The sequence below is a fragment of the Silurus meridionalis genome, chromosome 12, assembly GCF_014805685.1.
Source record: "Silurus meridionalis isolate SWU-2019-XX chromosome 12, ASM1480568v1, whole genome shotgun sequence".
NCBI classification, from domain to species: Eukaryota; Metazoa; Chordata; class Actinopteri; order Siluriformes; family Siluridae; genus Silurus; species Silurus meridionalis.
Genome location: NC_060895.1, coordinates 4,927,827 through 4,949,350, shown reverse-complemented (window position 1 = coordinate 4,949,350; position 21,524 = coordinate 4,927,827). Strand labels below are relative to the sequence as shown.

Sequence of the window (21,524 nt, the reverse complement as noted above, 5' to 3'; positions counted from 1 at the left end):
TCTTTGAATGAGAAGGTGTGTCCAAACTTTTGGTCTGTACTGTACGTCACCCTATGATCCTCCTTCTTCTTAAAATAAGTGTTCACCACTGCCATTTCCATCCTTTTAGCAAAATCTACCACTATCTGCCCTTCCACAAAGGGCTGCAAATGATGACCTGGCCTCCACAATTACCCAATCTAGATCCAGTTAAAATGGACTAGAATGAGTTGGACCAGAGAGTGAAGGAAAAGCAGCCAACAAGTACTCAACACATCCGGGAACTCCTCAAGATTTTTGAAAAAGCATCATGTATCTACCTCATGAGGCTGTTTGAGATAATGGCAAGAGTTTGCAAAGCTTTCATTAAAGCAAAAGGCAGCTACTTTAAAGAATCAAAAATATAAAACAAATACTGGGGCATTTACTACAAAATTCCATATGTTCTTTCATAGGTTGAATGTCTTCACTATTAAAGTACAATGTTGAAAATATGACAAAGAAAAAACACTAAAAGAGGTGTGTTTAAACTTTTGACTGTTACTGCACATAAATTATTGTATCATACAATGATAAATTAAATGTTACCTTCTACATTTTTAGAAATGTAGAAAACAAACTAAATTTGTTAAATCATTTCAAATAAACTTTCTTCCTGACTGAATAAATCTATAGTTGCTATTTGTTGTATGCTTAAATGATATTACTTATTAAAGTTTTGAGACAAATATATGAAATATTTAAGAATGAGATTTTAAAACTATTCTTTTATACTGTGTTTACATTTGCATTATGTAAATGTTTACCTGTGTCCTGTGACAGACTTGCACTATAACTGTCACTCTCTGTTACAGTGATACCATGCTGGGAGCCAACGGTACGCCAATCAGAGGTCAGGGTGCGTGCAGGTGTGGATGCCTGGCACTTTGTCAAGGTCCACTGGCTTGAGTAACGGTTCCTTGTACTGTGAGCTGACTTTACACTTTTCCTTGACACTGGATCTAATTAAGAAGGAATGTGGAAATGTTGAAAATAAAGGCTGTTTTACAATAACTATTATAATTTGCATTTACATTAGGTATATTGGGTAAAAATTAACTTACTGGTTCCTGGTCTGATATCAGACATGTCAATTAAGGGGCCAGTGTTCTGAATAAGGGCAGGATGATGCACAGAGACACCTGTGCAGAAGCTCTGGGGGTTTACTGATTGGCTAAACTCAGTGTCTGTTACAGGAATAGTAGCTTTGTCCTCACCTAAATACGAATGAGAGAAATACGTAAGATGAGAGATAATTCAACCAAAACATGTGAATAAATATGGCAAGCTGTAATATACAGACATAAATGAAAGAGTAAAATGACAGACCAATTTGCTTGATGCCCTCCTTATCTTCAATGAGCAGTTGTACACGTGGTATATCTATGTGCAGCCGTGGCCCTTGGGGTGGGCCCTTCACTGGGGTGTCAAAACTGCGATTGTTCTTACTGCTCCAGGTGTTAAATGTACACACACACACACACACACACACACACACACACACACACACACACACAGATAAATAAATAAATAAATAAATACACTCTAAGACAAAAAAGTGTAAATCCAAATGACCAGATTATGATTACACTGAAGCACTATATTCTTACCTGATTAACATTTCTGCCAAACTTTTAGCATCTGAAGAAGAAAAAAGTGATTATATTTCCAGTCTGTATTCTGGCTATCAATATATTTTCCGATTTAATCTTTATTGCTCCCATAAACTCTGTTCTCATCTACTTCCATGTACCTATACTTTATCCCCTTGATCACCCTCTTCCTCACCTCGAAGTCTCTTCAGCCTCTTCTCTTTGCGTTTCTTTCGAATGATAAAAAGGAGGGCCATGCCCAGTGTAAGTAGAATGACAGGACAGCCAATGGAGAATAGCTTCTTTACATCATCACCTTCCCCACGAGCAGATTTGATTGGGGGAATGGTACCTAAAAAAAGGAACTCATTAAGATGATTTAAGATTGTTATGTTATTCTTTATTTTATATTTTGAGGCTTGAACACTGGATGGGGTTGAAGGAGGAATACACCTATGATGCGATGACAGTTTACCACAGGGCCATATACACTCACAACCTAAATCCATGCACTCCTGCAGACTACCCCTAAAAGTTGTGTTCTTGTCTGTCACATATCTAATTGTAAAATTATTCTTAAAGGCCAACTCACTGCCATCGTAGTCTAGTGTGGCAAACTGGGATGTCTGGTTGCCACAGCCAGCGCTGTTGCAGGCCTTCATCTTCAACTCGTACCAGGTGGCTTCACGCAACTCAGCCAGGAAGACATCGATTGTGCCATTAGTGCGCACGCTTTGCCAGGCATAGGTTCCTTTGGGTCGGAAATCAAGCAGCACAGCGTTGATGGGGCAGCCACCGCTGCTCCAGCCCTGCAGGTTGAGACGAGCATGGGTGGAGTTGATATGGGTGAATAGGGGCTGGTCCTTGTTGAACTGTGGCTCTGTAATCACAACAGTGAAAAATTATATGGATTACGTTTCATTACACACACATAAATATATATATATATATATATATATATATATATATATATAGAGAGAGAGAGAGAGAGAGAGAGAGAGAGAGAGAGAGAGAGACAGTATAGATATATGCTTTCTTACCTCTGCCATGAGTCTTTGCCTCAATTATTTCACTTATCCTACCAGCTCCAACACTGTTCTTGGCAGCTAGCTTGACCTTATACCAGGTTCCACATCGGAGGCTATCCAGCTTGAAGGAGCGCTCAGTGGAGCTTATAAACACATCTCTCCATTCTTCTGTATTATCCACAGAGTACTGCAGTACAAAGCCTGCAAACACACAAATATAAACTCTGAGTGTAACTTTGATAACCTACTTGCACCATGTCAATATATTTAAGTGATGTGATCATACATGCTAAAATAAAGTCCCGAAAAAAAAAAAAAACCAGGGCAAAAGTACGATTAACGTAGAACGAGTCTTTTTCTCACTTAATTTTCTATGAAGCGTAAAAGTAGTGGCAGAGTTGTCTTTTCACCACTAGAGGGTGCAAATATTTCAAAGACCACGGGTTTACCAAGCGGACAGTCATTCGTTTGGTTTTGGTACACACACACACACACACACACACACACACACACACACACACACACACACACACACACACACACACGAAACAAATCTTTATAATGAACAATTTTTCAATAATACATCAACAGAAGTAAGATGGCAAAACAGAAGCTTAGTCCAAACCTTCAGAGAAATGTAAAGGATGGGTGAAAATTACCTAGGCATTAAAAATTGGTAATAAAATCCACATTTCTAATACAAATTTATTGAAAGAAATTGCACATGTACTTTATTACATGGGAAATGAAAGCAAATCTTTAATTTTTAATGTAGGCACTGGTGGTGTCAACCAGTTTCATCAAACAGCTGGGAATGAACCTCTTCTGAAGGGAGTCGTTTGGGATATTGCTGAGAACCACTTGAATCCATGTCTAAAGTTCTCTGTGAGGCTTTGTCCTGTATAACTCCTCCTTTGCGTAGACCCACAGGAAAGAAATCACATGGAATGATATCTGAGGCCCATGAGGCCATTCATGAGGTCTGTGTTGTCCCAGCCAACATCATGGTTTAACCACGCAAGCATAGTAAGAGCAAAATTGGGTGGTGCACCATGCTGCATGAAAATAAGGTCGCCAAGTTCTATAGCCATTAAATATAAATAAATAAATTAAACAGTTACTTTTTACCCACTCTGTATAAAGAAGATGGAAATTATAAAGAAAGTTCCTTTTTCAGTGAACACCAACACATAGCTACAGAAACCCAAAAAGGTAAATAGAAAAGGTGGGGCATACAAACACATCCTTACCTGCTTAGTGGGGAAAGCAATATATAAGGATATAAATAAAATAAAAATTATGAAAAAATTTGTGTTACTTATTTAACAGTGTTAATAATTAAAAAATAACAGTGGCGATTGGGCAAAGGAAGCCACATGTATCAAATAAAGCACACTGAAAGACTGAGACTGAAAGAGAGGAAAAGAAAGGCTACATGAAAGTGATGATTAAGAAAGAAAAGTATGAAGATCTAAAATAATTGAATTAGGGAAAGAACAGAAAAAAGGTTATACCTCTGATAGAGCTTCCTCCATTGTCTCCAGGGATCCAGGCCAAAGTAATAGAGGAGGTTGAGGTAGTGGATACTGTTAAACGTGGCTGATCTGGAGGGACTGGCAAACCCCACACAAATACAGTCAAATGTTATCTGTTGTCTTTCATAATCTTCCACCTTCTGTACAACTGTATTTGTATACACATATATATACTAAATATATACAGTAGTACATACTACTATATACTATAGTGTAGTAGGTAGAATTGCACATTACCTTGCACTAGAAGGTTCACAATTATGGTATCGAATCCTAGTGTGTTGGTGGCTGTGCAGGTGTAGTACCCAGAATCCTCTGCTTTTACTGATCGCAGCAACAGTGTCCCATTTGTTAAAATGTTTCTCTGGCCATCCTGAGAGACGGGAATAGCAGTATTCTCACTGCCAGGGTGAAAAACATTGAAATTATTATATTATTTATTATATTAAATTATAAAATCAATTATCATTAATAATGTTTTCTTAATAATCCATGTTACTTGCACAGTAAGTAACGTGAGTAATGTCTGTCCAAAAGGCAATATGCTAAGTATTATAAACAATTCAAAAAAAGAGAAATTTGTGAGATATAAAGATATTGGTTCAAATTGTAATTGTATACTGAAATATGGACAGAGCCTTTGAAATGACTGCAGATATCGCTTATGAGAATTAATCCTAAAACTCACCTGTCTTTGGTCCATTTAATTGTGGGAGTCGGCTCTCCAACTGAACTACATGGAAGTCGTACCTCTTTCATCCATGGAGTGGTAACTGTACCTCCAAAAGAAAGTATCTTGGCAGGAGCTAAAGAGGAGAGTAAAAAGCATAAATCTACGAAGAATTCTTCATTTTGCCCCTAGGTTCTAAAGGTTATATAGTAGGATACGGTAGTTTCTTTATAAAAGTATAGGCCTCACATTACTTTTAAAACAGCCTCATTTGACAAGACGTTGGAAACAATTCTTTGAGATTTAAGGTGACATGATTATGTCCTGCAATTCCTGCAGATATTTCAGGTGTATTTTGATGCTCCAAAGCTCTCATTCTACCAGCAGCTGGATTGAGACCTGGGGACTGGAAGGTCAGTGAAGAACATTGAACTCATTGGCATTATCACCGAAATTACTTTTGCTTTATGATATGGTACATTATCATGTTAAAATTAGAAAATGGGTGGATAAAAAGAAAAGGGATGCAAATGGTCAGCAACAATAGTCAAATAAGCTGTGACATTGAAGTGATGATTGATTTGTATTAACAGGCTCAAGTTTGTATGACAACATTTCCCAAATCATTACACCACCTTGAACAACCTGAACTGTTGACACACGGCATTGTGGGTCTATGGGTGGATCCATGCAGTTGTTGACACGTTCTAAATGCTGTTGACCCTACCAACTGTGTTCCTCAGCTGAAATCAAGCATCATAAGACTGGCAAAATTTTCCCAATTTTCAACTGTCCAGTTTGGGTAAACATGTATCAACTGCACACCCTGATTTCTATTCTTGACTGATGAAAGTAAAACCTGATGTGGCCTTCTGCTAGTAAAGCTCATCCACCTCAAAATTGGACATGGTTTGCAAACTGAGATGCTTATTTTTTCACCACATTGTACATACTGGTTATTTGCGTTACCGTGTTTCTGTCAGCTCAAACTAGACTAACTTTGGCCACGTCTCTCATTAACAAGGTGTTTGTGTTCATAGACCTATGACTTACTAGATATTTTTTCTTCATTGCACCATTCTGTGTAAACCTTTGGTGACTGGTGCGCATAAGAATCCCAGAAGATTATAGAGGTTACACAAATACTCAAACCAGCCCACCAACAATCATGCCACAGTCAAAATCAAGATGATATTTCCGTTTTGATGGTCGATGTGACCCGAAGCTGCTGAACCATATCTGCATGATTTTATGCACATGTATGTATACAGGCATTCCTAATTAAGTAGACAGTGAGTGTAGATCCACTCTAATTGATTATACTGCCAATATTATTTCCTCCCCTCGTCCACATTATTACACACAATATTGGCCATCAGCTGCTATTCCTCTACCAATCAAGTCTTCCTTTGCTTAGAGGATTTGCATCACAGAATTAATAAAATGTTATCCCTTTATCAGGCCACAGAGGACAGAAGGGCACAGTAGACTCAGGGAACTAATAAAGATGATGGCAGACAAAAACACACTTTCTTTACTTTCACACACTTTATTTACTTTCTCTAATTAACTTTCTTTTCTTTTAAAGAAACTTTCTTTAACAAACAGTGAATGAGTAACAGAGAAACAATGACTTTACCAATTATCCATATTAGTTCTTAAACAATTGAAACTCCTTATTACATACCTTTTAAAGCAGGCTCAACAGTGACCTTCTCGCTGATGTTCCCTCGGCCGGCAGTGGTAACAGCTGCTGCCCAGATAAGGTACTGCTGTCCTTGATTCAGGTGGGTGATGCGGTAAAATAGCACTTCTGGATTTGCCTCATATTCACTGGGAGCCTGAGAACCACAAAACAAAATATATATAATCCCTAGAGAAAAGAGAAAAAACTGCAATGATTCAAAGAAGCTTGTGCTTGTTCCTGATGACGCCAAAATGTGAAAATTAATGTTTTATGTTAAGAAGAAAGGTGTTTTATTTACAATCTATAGACTTTTTTTTACACAATTAATGTGATTTCTACAATGAGATTGTATTTATTTTGTATTTATTTTCTTTCACATATGCACACAACATACTATACAGACACACACACACACACACACACACACACACACACACACACACACACACACACACACACACACAAAAACAGGCAAATGAGACATGATTTGTATGTACAAACATGCATGAATTCCAGTAGTATACATATTCATTGTCTACATTAATCATTTACAGACAAACATACTGTACACATCGACACCTACTAAAGGAATGTAAGACTTTGCTACAAGCTTTTTTACTAAACATATATTAGAACATATATTGGAGATATATTTCTGGAGATACATATATTTCTGTCCAAATTTGTTATTTAACTCAATTGTCCACACTCTGCAAAAACCTATACACACACCTACAGTTTTCTTTTGCCCACAGACTACCTGAAGCTTTCCCTGCTATTCACACTCACAATAAACCTTAGCCGAACACTGACATACTGACATACATGCCTGATATACTCATACATCAAATTACTCACCCTACTACATTATAATTGTATTTTTGTGTGTATATTTTACATATTCAAAAGTCTACTAAAGGCTTAATTATCTCTTTTTTATGTGTATAGATTATTTTATGTATTTAATTTTCAAATTTTTAAACCTTTACAGAAAAAAAAATTGGAGGTTCAGGTTGAGGGAGGCGGAGTGGTGTAACGGATATTGAAATATTCCTCTGGCATGTAGATAGGGGTGATCCAGGGAGCGATAGTGGGAGATAATGAAAAGAGGAACAAAAGTACTCCCTGCACGGTGTGTCTGACCCTCCCTCCCTCCCTTTCTCCTCTCACACTCATTTACATAGTAATCACCCCATGCTCTGCAAGAAACCAGGGAGGGAAAGAGAGAGGGGGAGAAAGAGAGAGAGAGAGAGAGAGAGAGAGAGAGAGAGAGAGAGAGAGAGAGAGACCAAAAAAGAGAGATACAGAGAGAGATAGAAGGATGGAATGATAGAGAAAAAGAGAAAGGGAGAGAGGTTTGTGAATGAGGAAAAAGTGTCAGTAAGACTGCACGGAAACATTAATTTGGTGCAAGAATACACAAATAATGCTTGTGTACGAGTGTGTCTGTGGGTATGATAGTGTGCAGATGAGGTGGTTATAAATGTGATAGAGCCTCAGGGGAGTGTGGATGTGTGTGCATGCGTGGGTGCATGTGTTGTGTTTGTGTGTGTTAGCTTGTTTCCTGCCCTCACTGATGAACAGATGAGGTTGTCTAGGCAACGTGATGAGACACAGATATGCAAATGAGATGGGGAGAGTGAGCTGGCATGCACACACTGCAGTATGAGGCACACATATCCTGCTGATATTGCACCACTGTCTCTTACACACACACACACACACACACACACACACACACACACACAAAAACGCGGATACACATATAATATGGATAATATGGAAATAAAAGGGTACATCCACACAATCTCAATGCACCACAATACACACACACCCACCAAAATCATGTATAAATATTTAAACATCACATACATACACATCTGTCAAAAAACAACACACATGCTCATCTGTCACATCTTCACACCCTTTGTTTCTTACTGGTTGGGCTGATCCAGGGCTGGAGCAGTAAATGGTGTATTTCCTGATGATGCCATTTGGCTTGTTCGGAGGGAGCCAGGACACCACAACACTGCTGGCAGAGGAGGGGACAGCTTTGATACCTGCTGGGGGGCCAGGGTCTAAGAAAGTGAGAGGAAAAATGATTTTACTTTATTTGAAACAAGATAAAATCTCATTCTAATGTACCACATAAGCTTTATATGACACTTTTCGATATGATCATTAATTGAACTTTGGATAGTTTTTCATGTCTTTTTATTCAGTATTTTAGACCTCAGTGAAAGGGAAACATTCTGTATGTGTGTTTGCAGTTATAAACTATTAATTATAAAGTAAGCAGAACTTAAGGCTTTGCAAGACCGTAAAGACCAAAAAGAGCAAAAAAAAACAAAACAAAAAAAACCCAGAGAAGGACAGATGTTTAAAGATATTAGAAGAACATATGTTCAGTGTAGCATTTACTGTGCAGAGTAACAATTCCTTAGTGTTAACTTCATTTATGTATATGAGAAAAAAGATTGTCCAACTTATGGGTGTCGCCACGGCTTGCTCATCAGGGACAAATGCACACCATTCACCATCACTGTTGATTTGTGTAAAGCTGCTTTGAGACAATGTCTGTTGTGAAAAGCGCTATACAAATAAACTTGACTTGACAAACTTGACATGGGTGGAAAGAATGCAATGTATACATGCAAAAAATACATTGGTGGCTTAATTATTACAGCAACCCTTGCCATACTCATAGTACAAAATATCACAGTATACAAATGACCAGCTGAGCAAAATAAAATGTATATATCTTTTTTAGTAGTTACGGATACTTTGATTATTTGAAATTGATTATTTTAATATTTTGCAATACATACTATATACAATATCGATACACAGCAATATAATTTAACTAATGTTGTGCAGTGCTAATAGGCGGGGTTAAGCATACACTGAACCATTATGTGGTGTCCATATACTGCATTTCATTACACTAAAACTGGGGACAGATGTATCAACATGAACATGCCTTTGTAGTGCAACCAAGGATTATCAAATCCATCTCCCACTGTGTACTTTCTATCATTCTCCTTCATCGATTCATATTCCATCAGGCATAAAAAATAATCCAGGAGCAGGCCAATTAATTTATAACAATGCTCCTTTAGAATTGTTTAATATAAAGAACAGCATAAAAAGAACAAACACAAAAATGTGTCACATCTCTTATGGATTTACACAAACACATTTGATTTATTTCTTCTTTATCTCTAAAAGTTAATAATCAAATTTCAAGGGCGAAGTGTTTGTTCTTATACAGTCCTCCGTTTCTCAGTTTCACCCCCAAGCCTTTCCTCCAGCCCCCACATGCCCCTAGGGAAGAGGAGAGCAAAAGATAGGGCACTAATCTCATGCCCACCAGTGTAAGCACAAACGTAATGCCTTCTAATCCATAAAGAATTAATCTTTTTTTTTGCTGGGGTGGGGTTAACACAAACACTTGTACTCACACATTTCAAGTCTCCACCCTTTGGCATTTTCATTCTAAGAAGTGGTAATGTCACATTTGATCTTAAAGACACTTGATTTGTTACAGTGACAGCTTTGGACATCCACAAAACCACCCCACACTTACCCATGGCTAACAGGTATTTTGTGAAAAGTCTTCCCCTGCCAACCTTACCTCTATTACACCCAGACATATACATGTACAACCACACATTCTGTAAACAACAGTAGAGAGAGAAAATGGCTTATATATATTGCAAATGGGAATTCATCTGTCCCACCCATTTGTATTAGTTGGAAATCAATAAATTCCTTGACTGATTTTATGTTTATAGACTTGAATTTGCCAAGCCCTTTGGATTTGTTATGTATTCTTATGGTATTCTGACTCTGTTTTTTTCTCTGACCACTTCTTTTGAATTTGTTCTGTGATTACAGTGCTTTTTAGAAAATAAAAAACCTGGTCTGTTTTGATCTACCTTAAAATATAGGATCCTTAATCTGACCTTGTGAGCCTAGTGTTACAGAGGGCACTGTACACAATGTTCAGAGTGATAACAATTTTAGCATGAAAGTGCAAATATAAACATTACAGTGCTAATTTCACACACGCTAACAAAGTAAAAGAGGTGCAGCCATTTAACATAATTGGAAAAAAAACAGCAATTAAAAATATGCTGCAAATTTCTGACAGGTAGTATGGGAAAAATGTACATCTTCTAAACTGCCTTGTACACAAAAGTTCAAGATTCTAAAGGAGATAAAGGACACATCCTTTTATTTTACTAAACATATGTGGTCAAGCTCAAATATGACCTCATACTATAAATATGAACCTGGCCATACACTGCTAACTGGACTGTAGTTAAAATGTTTTAAGAAACATTAAAAAAAAAAAAAAGTATATATATATATATATATATATATATATATATAGAAGAAAAGAGCAGCCGTTGAGGGAGTGCCGGTGGGAAGGCACGTACCGGGATACACATGAGCGATAACAACGACCGCCGTGAACCAACATATACCAACAATAACGGACAGTGAGAGTGTGGAAGTTTAAATAGGAGCTGGTGATGATGCTAAACGAGCACCATATGTGTGCAATTGAAGCCGGGAGCTTCAGAGAAAGCACCTGCCACACCTGTGCAATAATCATGCTGTCTAATCAGCATCTTGATATGCCACACCTGTGAGGTGGATGATTATCTCAGCAAAGGAGAAGTGTTCACTAACACAGATTTAGACAGATTTAGGAACAATATTTGAGAGAAATAGGCGGTTCCCTGGTGGTCTAGTGGTTAGGATGCGCAAGAAATAGGCCTTTTGTGTACATAGAAAAAGTCTTAGGTCTTTGAGTTTAGCTTCTGAAAAATGGGGGAAAAAACTAAAGTGTTGCGTTTAAAATTTTGTTCAGTGTATATATATCCCAGAACCAGTGCACTATTGATGCACTTCCTGAAGCCTTTTAGTCACATTTAGCAGGCTAGGAATTGGATTATTGCAAAATTGCCTTGGCTGGTGTGGCTCATTTGCTTTGACCAGAACCTACATTTGTCTAATTCTTTGACACTATTTGTACAGTGACAAAGATTTCACAGCACGTAAAAGCCATGGGACTTTGTAGGAATTTTGTCAACACCTTCAACCTAAACTGGCTAAAGTAGACCTGAGAAAGACACAGACTGAATGTCCCCAGCAGTGTTGTGCTGGTTACTAAAAAATAATAACTAGTTACAGTTACTTGTTACTTCTTTCAAAAAAACTCAATTACTTTGTTGATTACTTACACCAAGAAGTAATGCGTTACTGTTAAAAGTAACTTTTTTAAAGAACGTTCTTTAATGATCCCATTATTGCCCTTTTATGCGTTATGGTCTGTACAAACACAAAACTGACTTAAACACGAAGTAATTTTTAAACTCTATTTTATTTAAGTCAGACCAGCACAAGCTGAATATATCACAAGGATTTCTGAAATAAATAACAAGCCAAGCTGAATAATATATTCACAATCAAAAACTAAAGTGGCTTCTGCGTCATAAAAGCTGTTGTGTTGAGCTCTTAAAAATGTTCCTTTCACAGCTTAAGTATGAAAACTATCAACAATGTAGAACAGAACACCGGGTTAGCTTCTAGTTTCTAGCTTTGTCAAGGCATGGAGTTTCTGGAGGAGCCACGACAGACTGGAGTTGCTGTTTATCGCAGTAGATACGACCTTCGAACCAGAAAGACACAGCTTACATTTGACTAAAAAAGTTTTTGTCTTTATGCTCAACTAAAGTGAAATAATGAGCATATTTCCACTTTGAGAAACTCGTCTTGCTCTCGCCTCGACTCGCCATTACTGCCGCACAGACCTGAATAAACGGAAACACACCCACAGTGCGTCTTCTTCGTGTTTACAGTGGTTCATCCACCAATCCTACAATGCGTCGCTGCTGTAAACAGGTTAGACTGTAGGCTACACTTCAGCCGAAATTAATTTATTTAAAAAAGTAACGGGTAATGCACCATATGGTAACGGTAACGTAGTTACTTTATTTAAAAAGTAACACGTTACAATATTAGTTACTGTCAAAAGTAACGGCGTTACTAGTTATGCGTTACTGCCCAACACTGGTCCCCAGCATAGAGTAGTACAGGTGAATGATAGATAACTTGTGTTATTATGCAACTAACATTTTTTAAGTATTAAATAAATAATAAATAAAAGTATTCATATAAATTTAATTCAAAGAGTTTTTTTTTCATTATTATTTATAACATTCTGAGGCCTGTTAGTATATTAAACTATTGATTATCCTATACAATTATTCGTGATCAAATTAATAAAATGTCTCCACATTGTGGGGCACCAAACAAAGAATTTTATAATCCACGAGGATTGAAAACATTCCCACTTCAGACCGACCTGCCAGGATGTTTCTGTGTTGAAATCCATTAATGCAGCAGTAAAGCCTGTGTTGGAACTTCTTAAAGGTGAACCAGACCCCAAAACACTGCACTGACAGCAAATAAAAAAAAAAAAAAAGTTCTTGGCATTGACAGAGAAATACAGCCCATGTGAAATCCACAACCTTCAGACAAAGGCCACCATCTTGGAATTAAGGTTTTGTGGCACAATGGACAATGTGAAACGCTTGGATGATGTCAAAGAAATGTACTTGCAAGACCTGCAAGACATAAAAAATGAAGGAGAAAGTGGATAAAGTGCCAGTGGTGAGAGCTGCAGTAAAGGGGCTGCAGGATCATCTTAACCTCCAACACCCAAGAAGAGGAGGCTAAGTGAGCTTGTTCAGAACAAAAGAATGCTGTATCAGAGGCTGTATCATACAAAAAATAGTGCATGCGAATGCAGAGCTGACCAGGTTCATCCAGGAAGAACACTTGATGCATTATCTGATCCCTTGATATAGTCTGATAATAATCATAGAAGATTTTCTCTAATAGCCAAGTGAGCACAAAAATACATGTGCATTTGTGCATTAAGCACTAGTTCATAAAGAATGTTCTGTACAATTGATAACATTATTCCTCCAGCCTTAAGCCCTACAAGGTAATCATGGTGTACCTTACTTGGAATCTGCCTAACAATTAGGAACAGATTTATGATCGAATATAGCTGAATATGTGCCTTTATTCATATGACTTTTCAACTGACTTTTGTCTTAAGTAGGGTTTGTGTTTTTCAGCAATTGTTGAAAAAGGGTCAGAGAAGAATCTATGGATGGAAGATCTCCACGCAACACAAATGCATTTTTGTAACATATAGAGACATTTGAAAAGTCAAAACAGACTTTTTATCAAACATGTTACTTTGCTTTGCTCTTCTTGTTGTTTCTGTGCACTTGTTTTAACAAAGGTTTATATGATATTGTATTGTATTGTATTGTATTGTATTGTATTATTTATTTGTTTTATTTATTTAGATTTTACATTCCAGCTTTTATGTGTCTAAATATTTTCCAAATTAAATGTTTGTTGTTCTTTGCAAAGGTGTGCTTTAATTATTATTCGATTACTAATATATATATATATATATATATATATATATATATATATATATAGTACAGACCAAAAGTTTGGACACACCTTCTCATTCAAAGAGTTTTCTTTATTTTCATGACTATGAAAATTGTAGAGTCACACTGAAGGCATCAAGGGCTATTTGACCAAGAAGGAGAGTGATGGGGTGCTGCGCCAGATGACCTGGCCTCCACAGTCACCGGACCTGAACCCAATCGAGATGGTTTGGGGTGAGCTGGACCGCAGAGTGAAGGCAAAAGGGACAACAAGTGCCAAGCATCTCTTAGAACTCCTTCAAGACTGTTGGAAGACCATTTCAGGTGACTACCTCTTGAAGCTCATCAAGAGAATGCCAAGAGTGTGCAAAGCAGTAATCAAAGCAAAAGGTGGCTACTTTGAAGAACCTACAATATGACATATTTTCAGTTGTTTCACACTTTTTTGTTATGTATATAATTCCACATGTGTTAATTCATAGTTTTGATGCCTTCAGTGTGAATCTACAATTTTCATAGACATGAAAATAAAGAAAACTCTTTGAATGAGAAGGTGTGTCCAAACTTTTGGTCTGTACTATATATATATATATATATATATATATATATATATATATATATATATATATATATATATATATATATATATATATATTCGGTGGTATAAAATGCTCTTAAAAATACAATAATATTTTTTGGACAATATTTTGTCCAACAAAAAGTAATTACTCTGACAGTGGGTCAATGGAAGACATCCAGCAAAATAGTCCCACACCCCCACATAGCCCAAGACACAACATATGTTTTTTATACTATACAAGAAGAACTCATAAATTGGGTATGCACCCTAATCCAACTCATCCTAATTGCATAACATTCCCCTCTTTTTCTATGTAGAAATTTAGAAATGATATGGGCACATGTACAAATACAAAGGACCATCCAGTGACATGAGACAAGCCATTGTTGCCCACATCAATATATGCCACATGGTTAGTTAGTATGGGCTACTACCTAAAACCTCTGCCTCAAACTACCCTCAGTCCTCATATCCGTGGTCCATTTAAATCATCAGACAAAATAATCTTCATATGTTAAGATAAGTCCTGTATCATACAGGTTTGAGCTACCACCACAATAAAAATGTTATTGTATGTTTCGGCAAAGAACAGACCATCATGACTATCAAACCTTCATGAAATGAGTGACTCAACATTCATCCACATGATTTACCCTCTCCAGAATGAAACAGTTATTCACTCATTTCTGAAACACTGTGAAGGCACAAAAGTATTACATTCAGTGTGAAGCGTTACTGTTTGCCAGTAATTTTTGGTATGTTCTAAGCGGGTGCATGGTCAAGCTCCAGTTTGTGAATGAAAGGCGGAGTCTAAGGAAGCTAGTGAAAAGGATAAAACAACTACACATGATTTGTATTAATGAGTTCTCTCTAGCAGTTTGCAATGCATGGATAAATTTAATTAGAGTTAGGTGCCACTCGAGTGGAAGCCTGTTGCAGCAGCTCCCTTTAAGTTTGTCATCTTTTTATTTATCTTTATAGTGTTTCAGCACTTTGTGTTTTTTCTTTTTAAGTGTATGTGTAAACTGCACAATGGACATCACTCAAATCACAGAGTTTGCTCTGCTTTTCCTACTTTTTTGGTCTTATAGGGTTAGGGTTAGGGTTAGGGTTAGGTTAGGGTCCAACGCGGCGATGCTAGTATAAGAAAAAACAGATATTCCCGCGAGCTAAGGAGGACACGATGGGGGAACCAAGCTGGTGATCTGTGTCGGACAAGAAGGAGACGTTACAGACCAACTCTCCCGTCCATAGTCATGAGGAAAGTGAGTTCTTTATCCAACAAGATGAAAGAGCTAGCTCTTACCCGGCATCAGAGGGAATGCCGGGAGTGTAGCATCTTGCTGTTCACGGAGTAATGGCTAACCAAGCTTATAATGGCTCTGGATACAATAGAGGTAAGAAAAAGGAAGGAGGACTAGCAGTTTTTGTGAATAATAGATGGTGTAAACCTGGTCACATCACTATTAAAGAGCAGATCTGCTGTAAGGACATTGAGCTGTTAGCCGCTAGCATCGTACAGGGAATTCTCGCATGTTATCACGATAGCTGCATATATATTTCCCTCTCTGCTGACGGTGAATTGGCATGCGACGTCCTGAATTCTGTTGTTAACAGACTGTTAACACAAAGCCCAAATGCCCTTCTCATTATCTCTGGAGATTTCAATCATGCCCCTCCATCCAGCACTTTGCCCACATTCAGCCAGTATGTTTCATGCCACACAATAAAATACTTGACTTATTTTATGCCAACTCCAAGGAGGCTTACACTTCAGCACCCCTCCCCTCCCCGGGAAGATCGGATCACAACCTGGTTCATCTCCTACCTGTGTACAAACCCCTTGAATGCAGGCAACCAGCTGCCTCCCGCACAATGAGGACATGGTCTGATGAGTCCAGTGAGGCTCTGAAAGACTGTTTTGACAAAACTATGTGTGAGGAATTGTGCAATCCACATGGGGAGGATATTGACAATCTAACAAACTGTATTACGGACTATAATCAACTTCTGTGTGGAGAATACTGTACCTACCAAGAGTTGTATGGTATTTTCCCAATAACAAGCAATGGATTAACCCTGATATAAAGACTCTCCTTAAAGAGAAGAAAATGTTTTTTAAATCGGAAAACAAGGAAGAACTAAAAACTGTCCAGAGAGAACTGAGAAAAAAGATCAGGGAAGGAAATGCATTCTACAGAAGGAAGATGGAGGATCAGCTGCAGCAGAACATAGTCAGCGGTGTGTGGAAGGGGCTCAAAACTATCACTGGTCATAAGGAGCCCAGCTCGTAGACTGAGGGTGACCAGAAGTGGGTAAATGATCTGAATCTATTCTTTAACAGATTTGATTAGCTACCCTCCCCTGCCCCCACCCAGTCCCCCCCTGCTGCAACCCCCTTCTCTGCTTCCACAGCAAGCTGCTCCAGCCCCACCTCTCTATTAGCTCACAGCCTACCCACAACACACCTAACCAACCTCCGACCCCCCCCACCCCCACGACCCACACAAACACACACAAATTCCTTCCAGTCCCCACTCCAACCACTACACACTGCCCCTTATAGAAGCCCAGGTAGATGAAAGTGAGGAAGGCTGTGTCCGCACGTGCAAAAACAATAATTTAAAACCGTGCAATATTACCTATGTGCAATATGTTTGATAGTGTAACCTACTAATGGTCTCTTTTTCTTCTTTTGTATTGATACATTGTGTTTTGTATATACTATATAATGTATTATATTTCTATATTTCAGAAGCCCCCAGCCAATTCTATGTGCCACAACAAAGATAGGAAGCAGGCCATTTTGCAGTAAATTTGTTAAACCCCAGAGGCAACAGCAGTTCTGCTCGTTGATACACAATTATGTCAGCTGACCATTTGCTTCACCCAACAACACCATGATGTTTGCAGAAAGTGACTGCTGGATGTATAACACAATGTTGAGAGGATCATCGAAAAGGTGGCAATAGAACAGTTTGTTGTGCAGCTGCCAGAAATGATAGTGATGGAGGGTTACCAAACATTCTGTATCACTCAACAAGGCAGACCAGCTGGGTGAGAACCATTTAGCAGCAAATTTGAAGACAGACAAGCCCTTCATCTCTTCTGTCTCTTCCCTCTTGACCCACCTCCATCTTCCCCTTCCTCCTCCTGCCCTCCTCCTTTTTCTACAAGTTGGAAATGGGGCCAATTCCCCTGAGATTGATTAGCAATCTCAGGTTCTCCTCTTCCCACCTCTATCACCCTTTGTCTGTTTCTTCTCCCACACAGGTGATTCCAGTGACAAGGGTGTGAGAGGGAAGCCTGGGTCTGTTGGTGCTGCAGAGAACTTTATAATTTCCAGGACCCGATGTGCTACAGGGTACATACCACACTTAGTTCAATTCAGGCCAGTTGTACGGGTGTCTCTGGTAATGGCTTCCGCTTAACCATGCCCTGAATCACGTGTATAATTTGTCCAACGGAACAGTGCGACACGACCAGAAAGCTATAAGAACATGTGGTGGAGACAGCGCTTCTGTTTGTTCAGGAAGCGATCTGTGTGTCTGTCCTAGGAAAGGCAAGGTGCGGTAAAAATTTTAAGAATGATATCAAGCAATCATTTTGGCTGTGCGTTTTATTTTGTGTGTCACTTGCTTGGGAGCGAAGCATTCTCCGTCAGCTCTTGAGGAAGCCGTCTGCTCTCATTGCTGCCGCATGCCCATGTGAACGCTCCACTCTCGTAGGGCGCTATTTAAGGAGAGTAAACCTGGTAAACTTTCTTGAACACCCTCCCTGGGAGATTTCTTCCAGGATGGACCTTCTCTCTGAGGCAGGGGGCACTTTGGATCACCCCGCCCCGAGCTGTAGCCCATTAGCTACTGGTCTTTTTACCAACGTCTAATCTAGAGCGCCCTCAACGAGGAGGTTGTATGCCACAAAGTGGTGCTTATTCACTATATTAGACTTACTGCTTAGACCCATTTAAATGCCTGGTTGGCCCAGTGCTGGAATTTCTTCAGGAACCTTGGCCAAAGGGTTGTCTCCTTCCACCCTAAAGGTTTACATGTCCACTATTGCGGCTTGCCATGCTCCACTTGCCGAACAGTTGCTAGGGAAAAAGCCGTTAGTGACACGTTTCCTTCGTGGTACTCTGATCCTAAAGCCTCAAGTGTGACCTTGAGTGCTTGTATGGGACCTGACCATTGTCCTGGAGGCCCTATCTGACTCATCCTTCGAGCCCTTGTCTGAGTATTAGGGATCTTCAGGCCCTTTCCGTGGGCCCCTCTCTTCTGGAGGTTTTTTTAGGCATTGCTATTGCCTTTCTCTACCCCAATATGTTTCCAAGGTGCCTTTAGCCGTCCCATGACCAGTTGTGCTCCAGGCATTCTATCCTCCTTTTTTTTCAGGCAATCGACCAGGAGAATGGGTGTGCCCGGAATGAGCACTGGACACATAACTGCACAGAACTCCCATGCGGAAAACGTCGGACCAGCTGTTTGTCTGCTAAGGTCAATTTAAAAGGGGTTTCCTGGCAATAAGCAGACCCTCAGTAGATAGATTGTGGATGCTATCCACTCCTTTTATGAGTCCTCTGGTCTCCCCGCTCCTTTTGTGGTCAGAGCGCACTCCAGTCGGAGTGTGTCGGCCTCTAAGTCCTTGTCCTGTGAGGTATCTCTCCAAGACATTTGCAACGCTGTGGGCTGGTCCACCCCGCTGACCTTTGTAACACCTTTATTAGGTCCTACAGCCTTGACCCTAGTGCCACTCCTGGCCCCTCTGTACTTCAACTTAGCCGTGCCCATCCACACGAGGTGGTCCGCAGACCGATCAGCCAGATAGTGAGTATGTAGAAAGAGACAGTTTGTGAATTGAGGCAAACCTGGAAGAGGTGAACGATAAGGATCACAAGCCTGCAAGAGCTGTATTAATAAATATGTGCTCACGTAGTTGAGCAATGAGAGGATAAAAGGGGTGCAAGAGTAGAGCTGAGAGAGAGTATACTGTGCTGTAAGTTTGCTTGGTTGTATGTGTGCGTAAGGACACTGAAAAGTAAAAGTTGGCAATAAAGCCAGTAAAAGTGAAAACTTCTTATCTCACTCCCACTACCTGACCCGTTGAGCTCTCCAGATCATATTATTAATTGATTGATTTTTTTTGTATGATTTTGTTTTGACATGTTTTTCCCATTGCATAGACTTTTGGGCTTGTTAATGTAAAACAATCTGCCTGCAGTTGACTTCCCCTCGCCTGACAGGAGAGGGAATCTACCATCCTTATTAATAAAAAAATTTATTACTGCAGAAAGTAAACTCTGGTACATTTCAGTGTAATACCTCAAAATTTCTAAAGACTCACAGTGTCTGTGAAATTAATTTAGTGCCCTGATTCCAACTTGGGACAAGCAGTATTTCCAATTAAGAGGCACTGCTTTGGAATATCCAAATATGCAATCTCTGACATGCACCTTTCTTATGGCATCTTGTTTTTTACAGGAGACCTTTATTGGTAATAGGGAGTAATGGGCAAATAGTGATTTTGGCAGGCAAGTTAAAATACCTGGACAACTAAAATACCTGCAAATACCTAGCCAATAAAAAACAAGCCATCAGATAGTGAAAGGTTTTATCATGTTCCAACAAACCTGCCTGGACTTTGCCTCAGTTCTATTGTGGACTGGATATTCCTCCTGTGGACAGTAAGACAGACCATTGTAGCCATTACAAAGTAAAAAAGTGACGGTAGAAATAGTGATTGGGTCTGAGGTGTTGGTTTTTGGGCCCTGGCACTTAAAAGAGGAGAGAAGAAAGCGATAATGATACCTTTACCCGATACCTGGTAAAGGGTCAGAAGGTGGGCAACAGATTGATCCAGTACCAAAAGCTCAATCATCTGTTTCACATTTTGCTCCTCTGTATGTAATCAAACAACTATTATAGGAGTCTCTTAGCTTTTAAGCTGAAAAATGGGCACCCCTGCATAGAAAGGAAAGGAGCTCACTCCTTTTTCAGTCATACCCATGCAGCTGCTGCACACTCAAAGAGCTCCATGAAGGCTTTTGGAATCCATAGAAGCAATCTTGGTAAGTATCATTGGCAGAGGATACAGCTGAATATAGAGTGTCCTGTAGCCTGCAACCTATGCTTTTTAGTACACTTTTAAAAAGCCAACAAAAAACAAGACAACTCAACAGAAAAAAATTTCCATCACAGCCTTCTGTTTGGGTTATGTTCATACTCCATATGTGTGTGTTTGTATCTTTTTGCATGCCTCAACTATGCAGTTTATCTCTTTTTCTTGCCAGTTACTGAAGTCCCTGGAAGCACAATAACACAAAAATAAGTAGACTGGTGGTACCAAAACACAGGTAAGGATTACCATCACATTACCTCCTGCTTTGACTTGCTTGCTCTCCACCATGTCCAACCTGTCACAGTTATGCATTTTGATATCTGATATTTTTCAACACTTGCTTTGTTCTTTATTATGTCTTTTTTTAATCATATTTTGGATTTGGTCTATCAGAGCATCTTTTGGTAATGAACTGGTCTGTTTACCATTGTTTTTTCTCTTAATAATGCTTTGCTAATAATCCACATATATTAGTGAATATGTAGCTCTTTGTTTGTCTGTGTGTGTTTACTTACAGTCCTCTCTTGTTTGTATGTAGAGAACATTACTGCGGACACCATCCCCTGCCTGCGTATAGGCCAACACTTGGACACTGTAGTTTGTGAACTTTTCTAAGCCTTTTAACTCCACTTGCTCACGTACAGTAGTAATGTTCTGCATCTCACCCCATTCTGAAAGGACATATTTTTATACAGTACATCAAGTCAAAGCCACCTAAGATAAATCAATAGATCTTGACAGTAAAAAACAAGTCATGGAATAAGAAAACCAACTTTTAGTTGTAATAGTTGCATTGCACTATATAATTACATT

At 38.9% G+C, this 21,524-nt stretch overlaps 1 protein-coding gene across 1 annotated transcript in view; it reads right to left on the bottom strand.

The window, feature by feature from the left end:
- Window positions 1-21,524, bottom strand: part of LOC124394616 (Down syndrome cell adhesion molecule-like protein 1 homolog) — a 108,650-nt gene that overhangs the window by 6,513 nt on the left and 80,613 nt on the right. Inside the window, 13 exon segments of the mRNA XM_046862974.1 lie at window positions 786-980; window positions 1,083-1,235; window positions 1,348-1,466; window positions 1,629-1,659; window positions 1,807-1,962; window positions 2,203-2,490; window positions 2,651-2,839; window positions 4,153-4,251; window positions 4,411-4,574; window positions 4,862-4,979; window positions 6,531-6,684; window positions 8,469-8,608; window positions 21,227-21,382. Coding sequence (XP_046718930.1) covers window positions 786-980; window positions 1,083-1,235; window positions 1,348-1,466; window positions 1,629-1,659; window positions 1,807-1,962; window positions 2,203-2,490; window positions 2,651-2,839; window positions 4,153-4,251; window positions 4,411-4,574; window positions 4,862-4,979; window positions 6,531-6,684; window positions 8,469-8,608; window positions 21,227-21,382 — 1,962 coding nt within the window.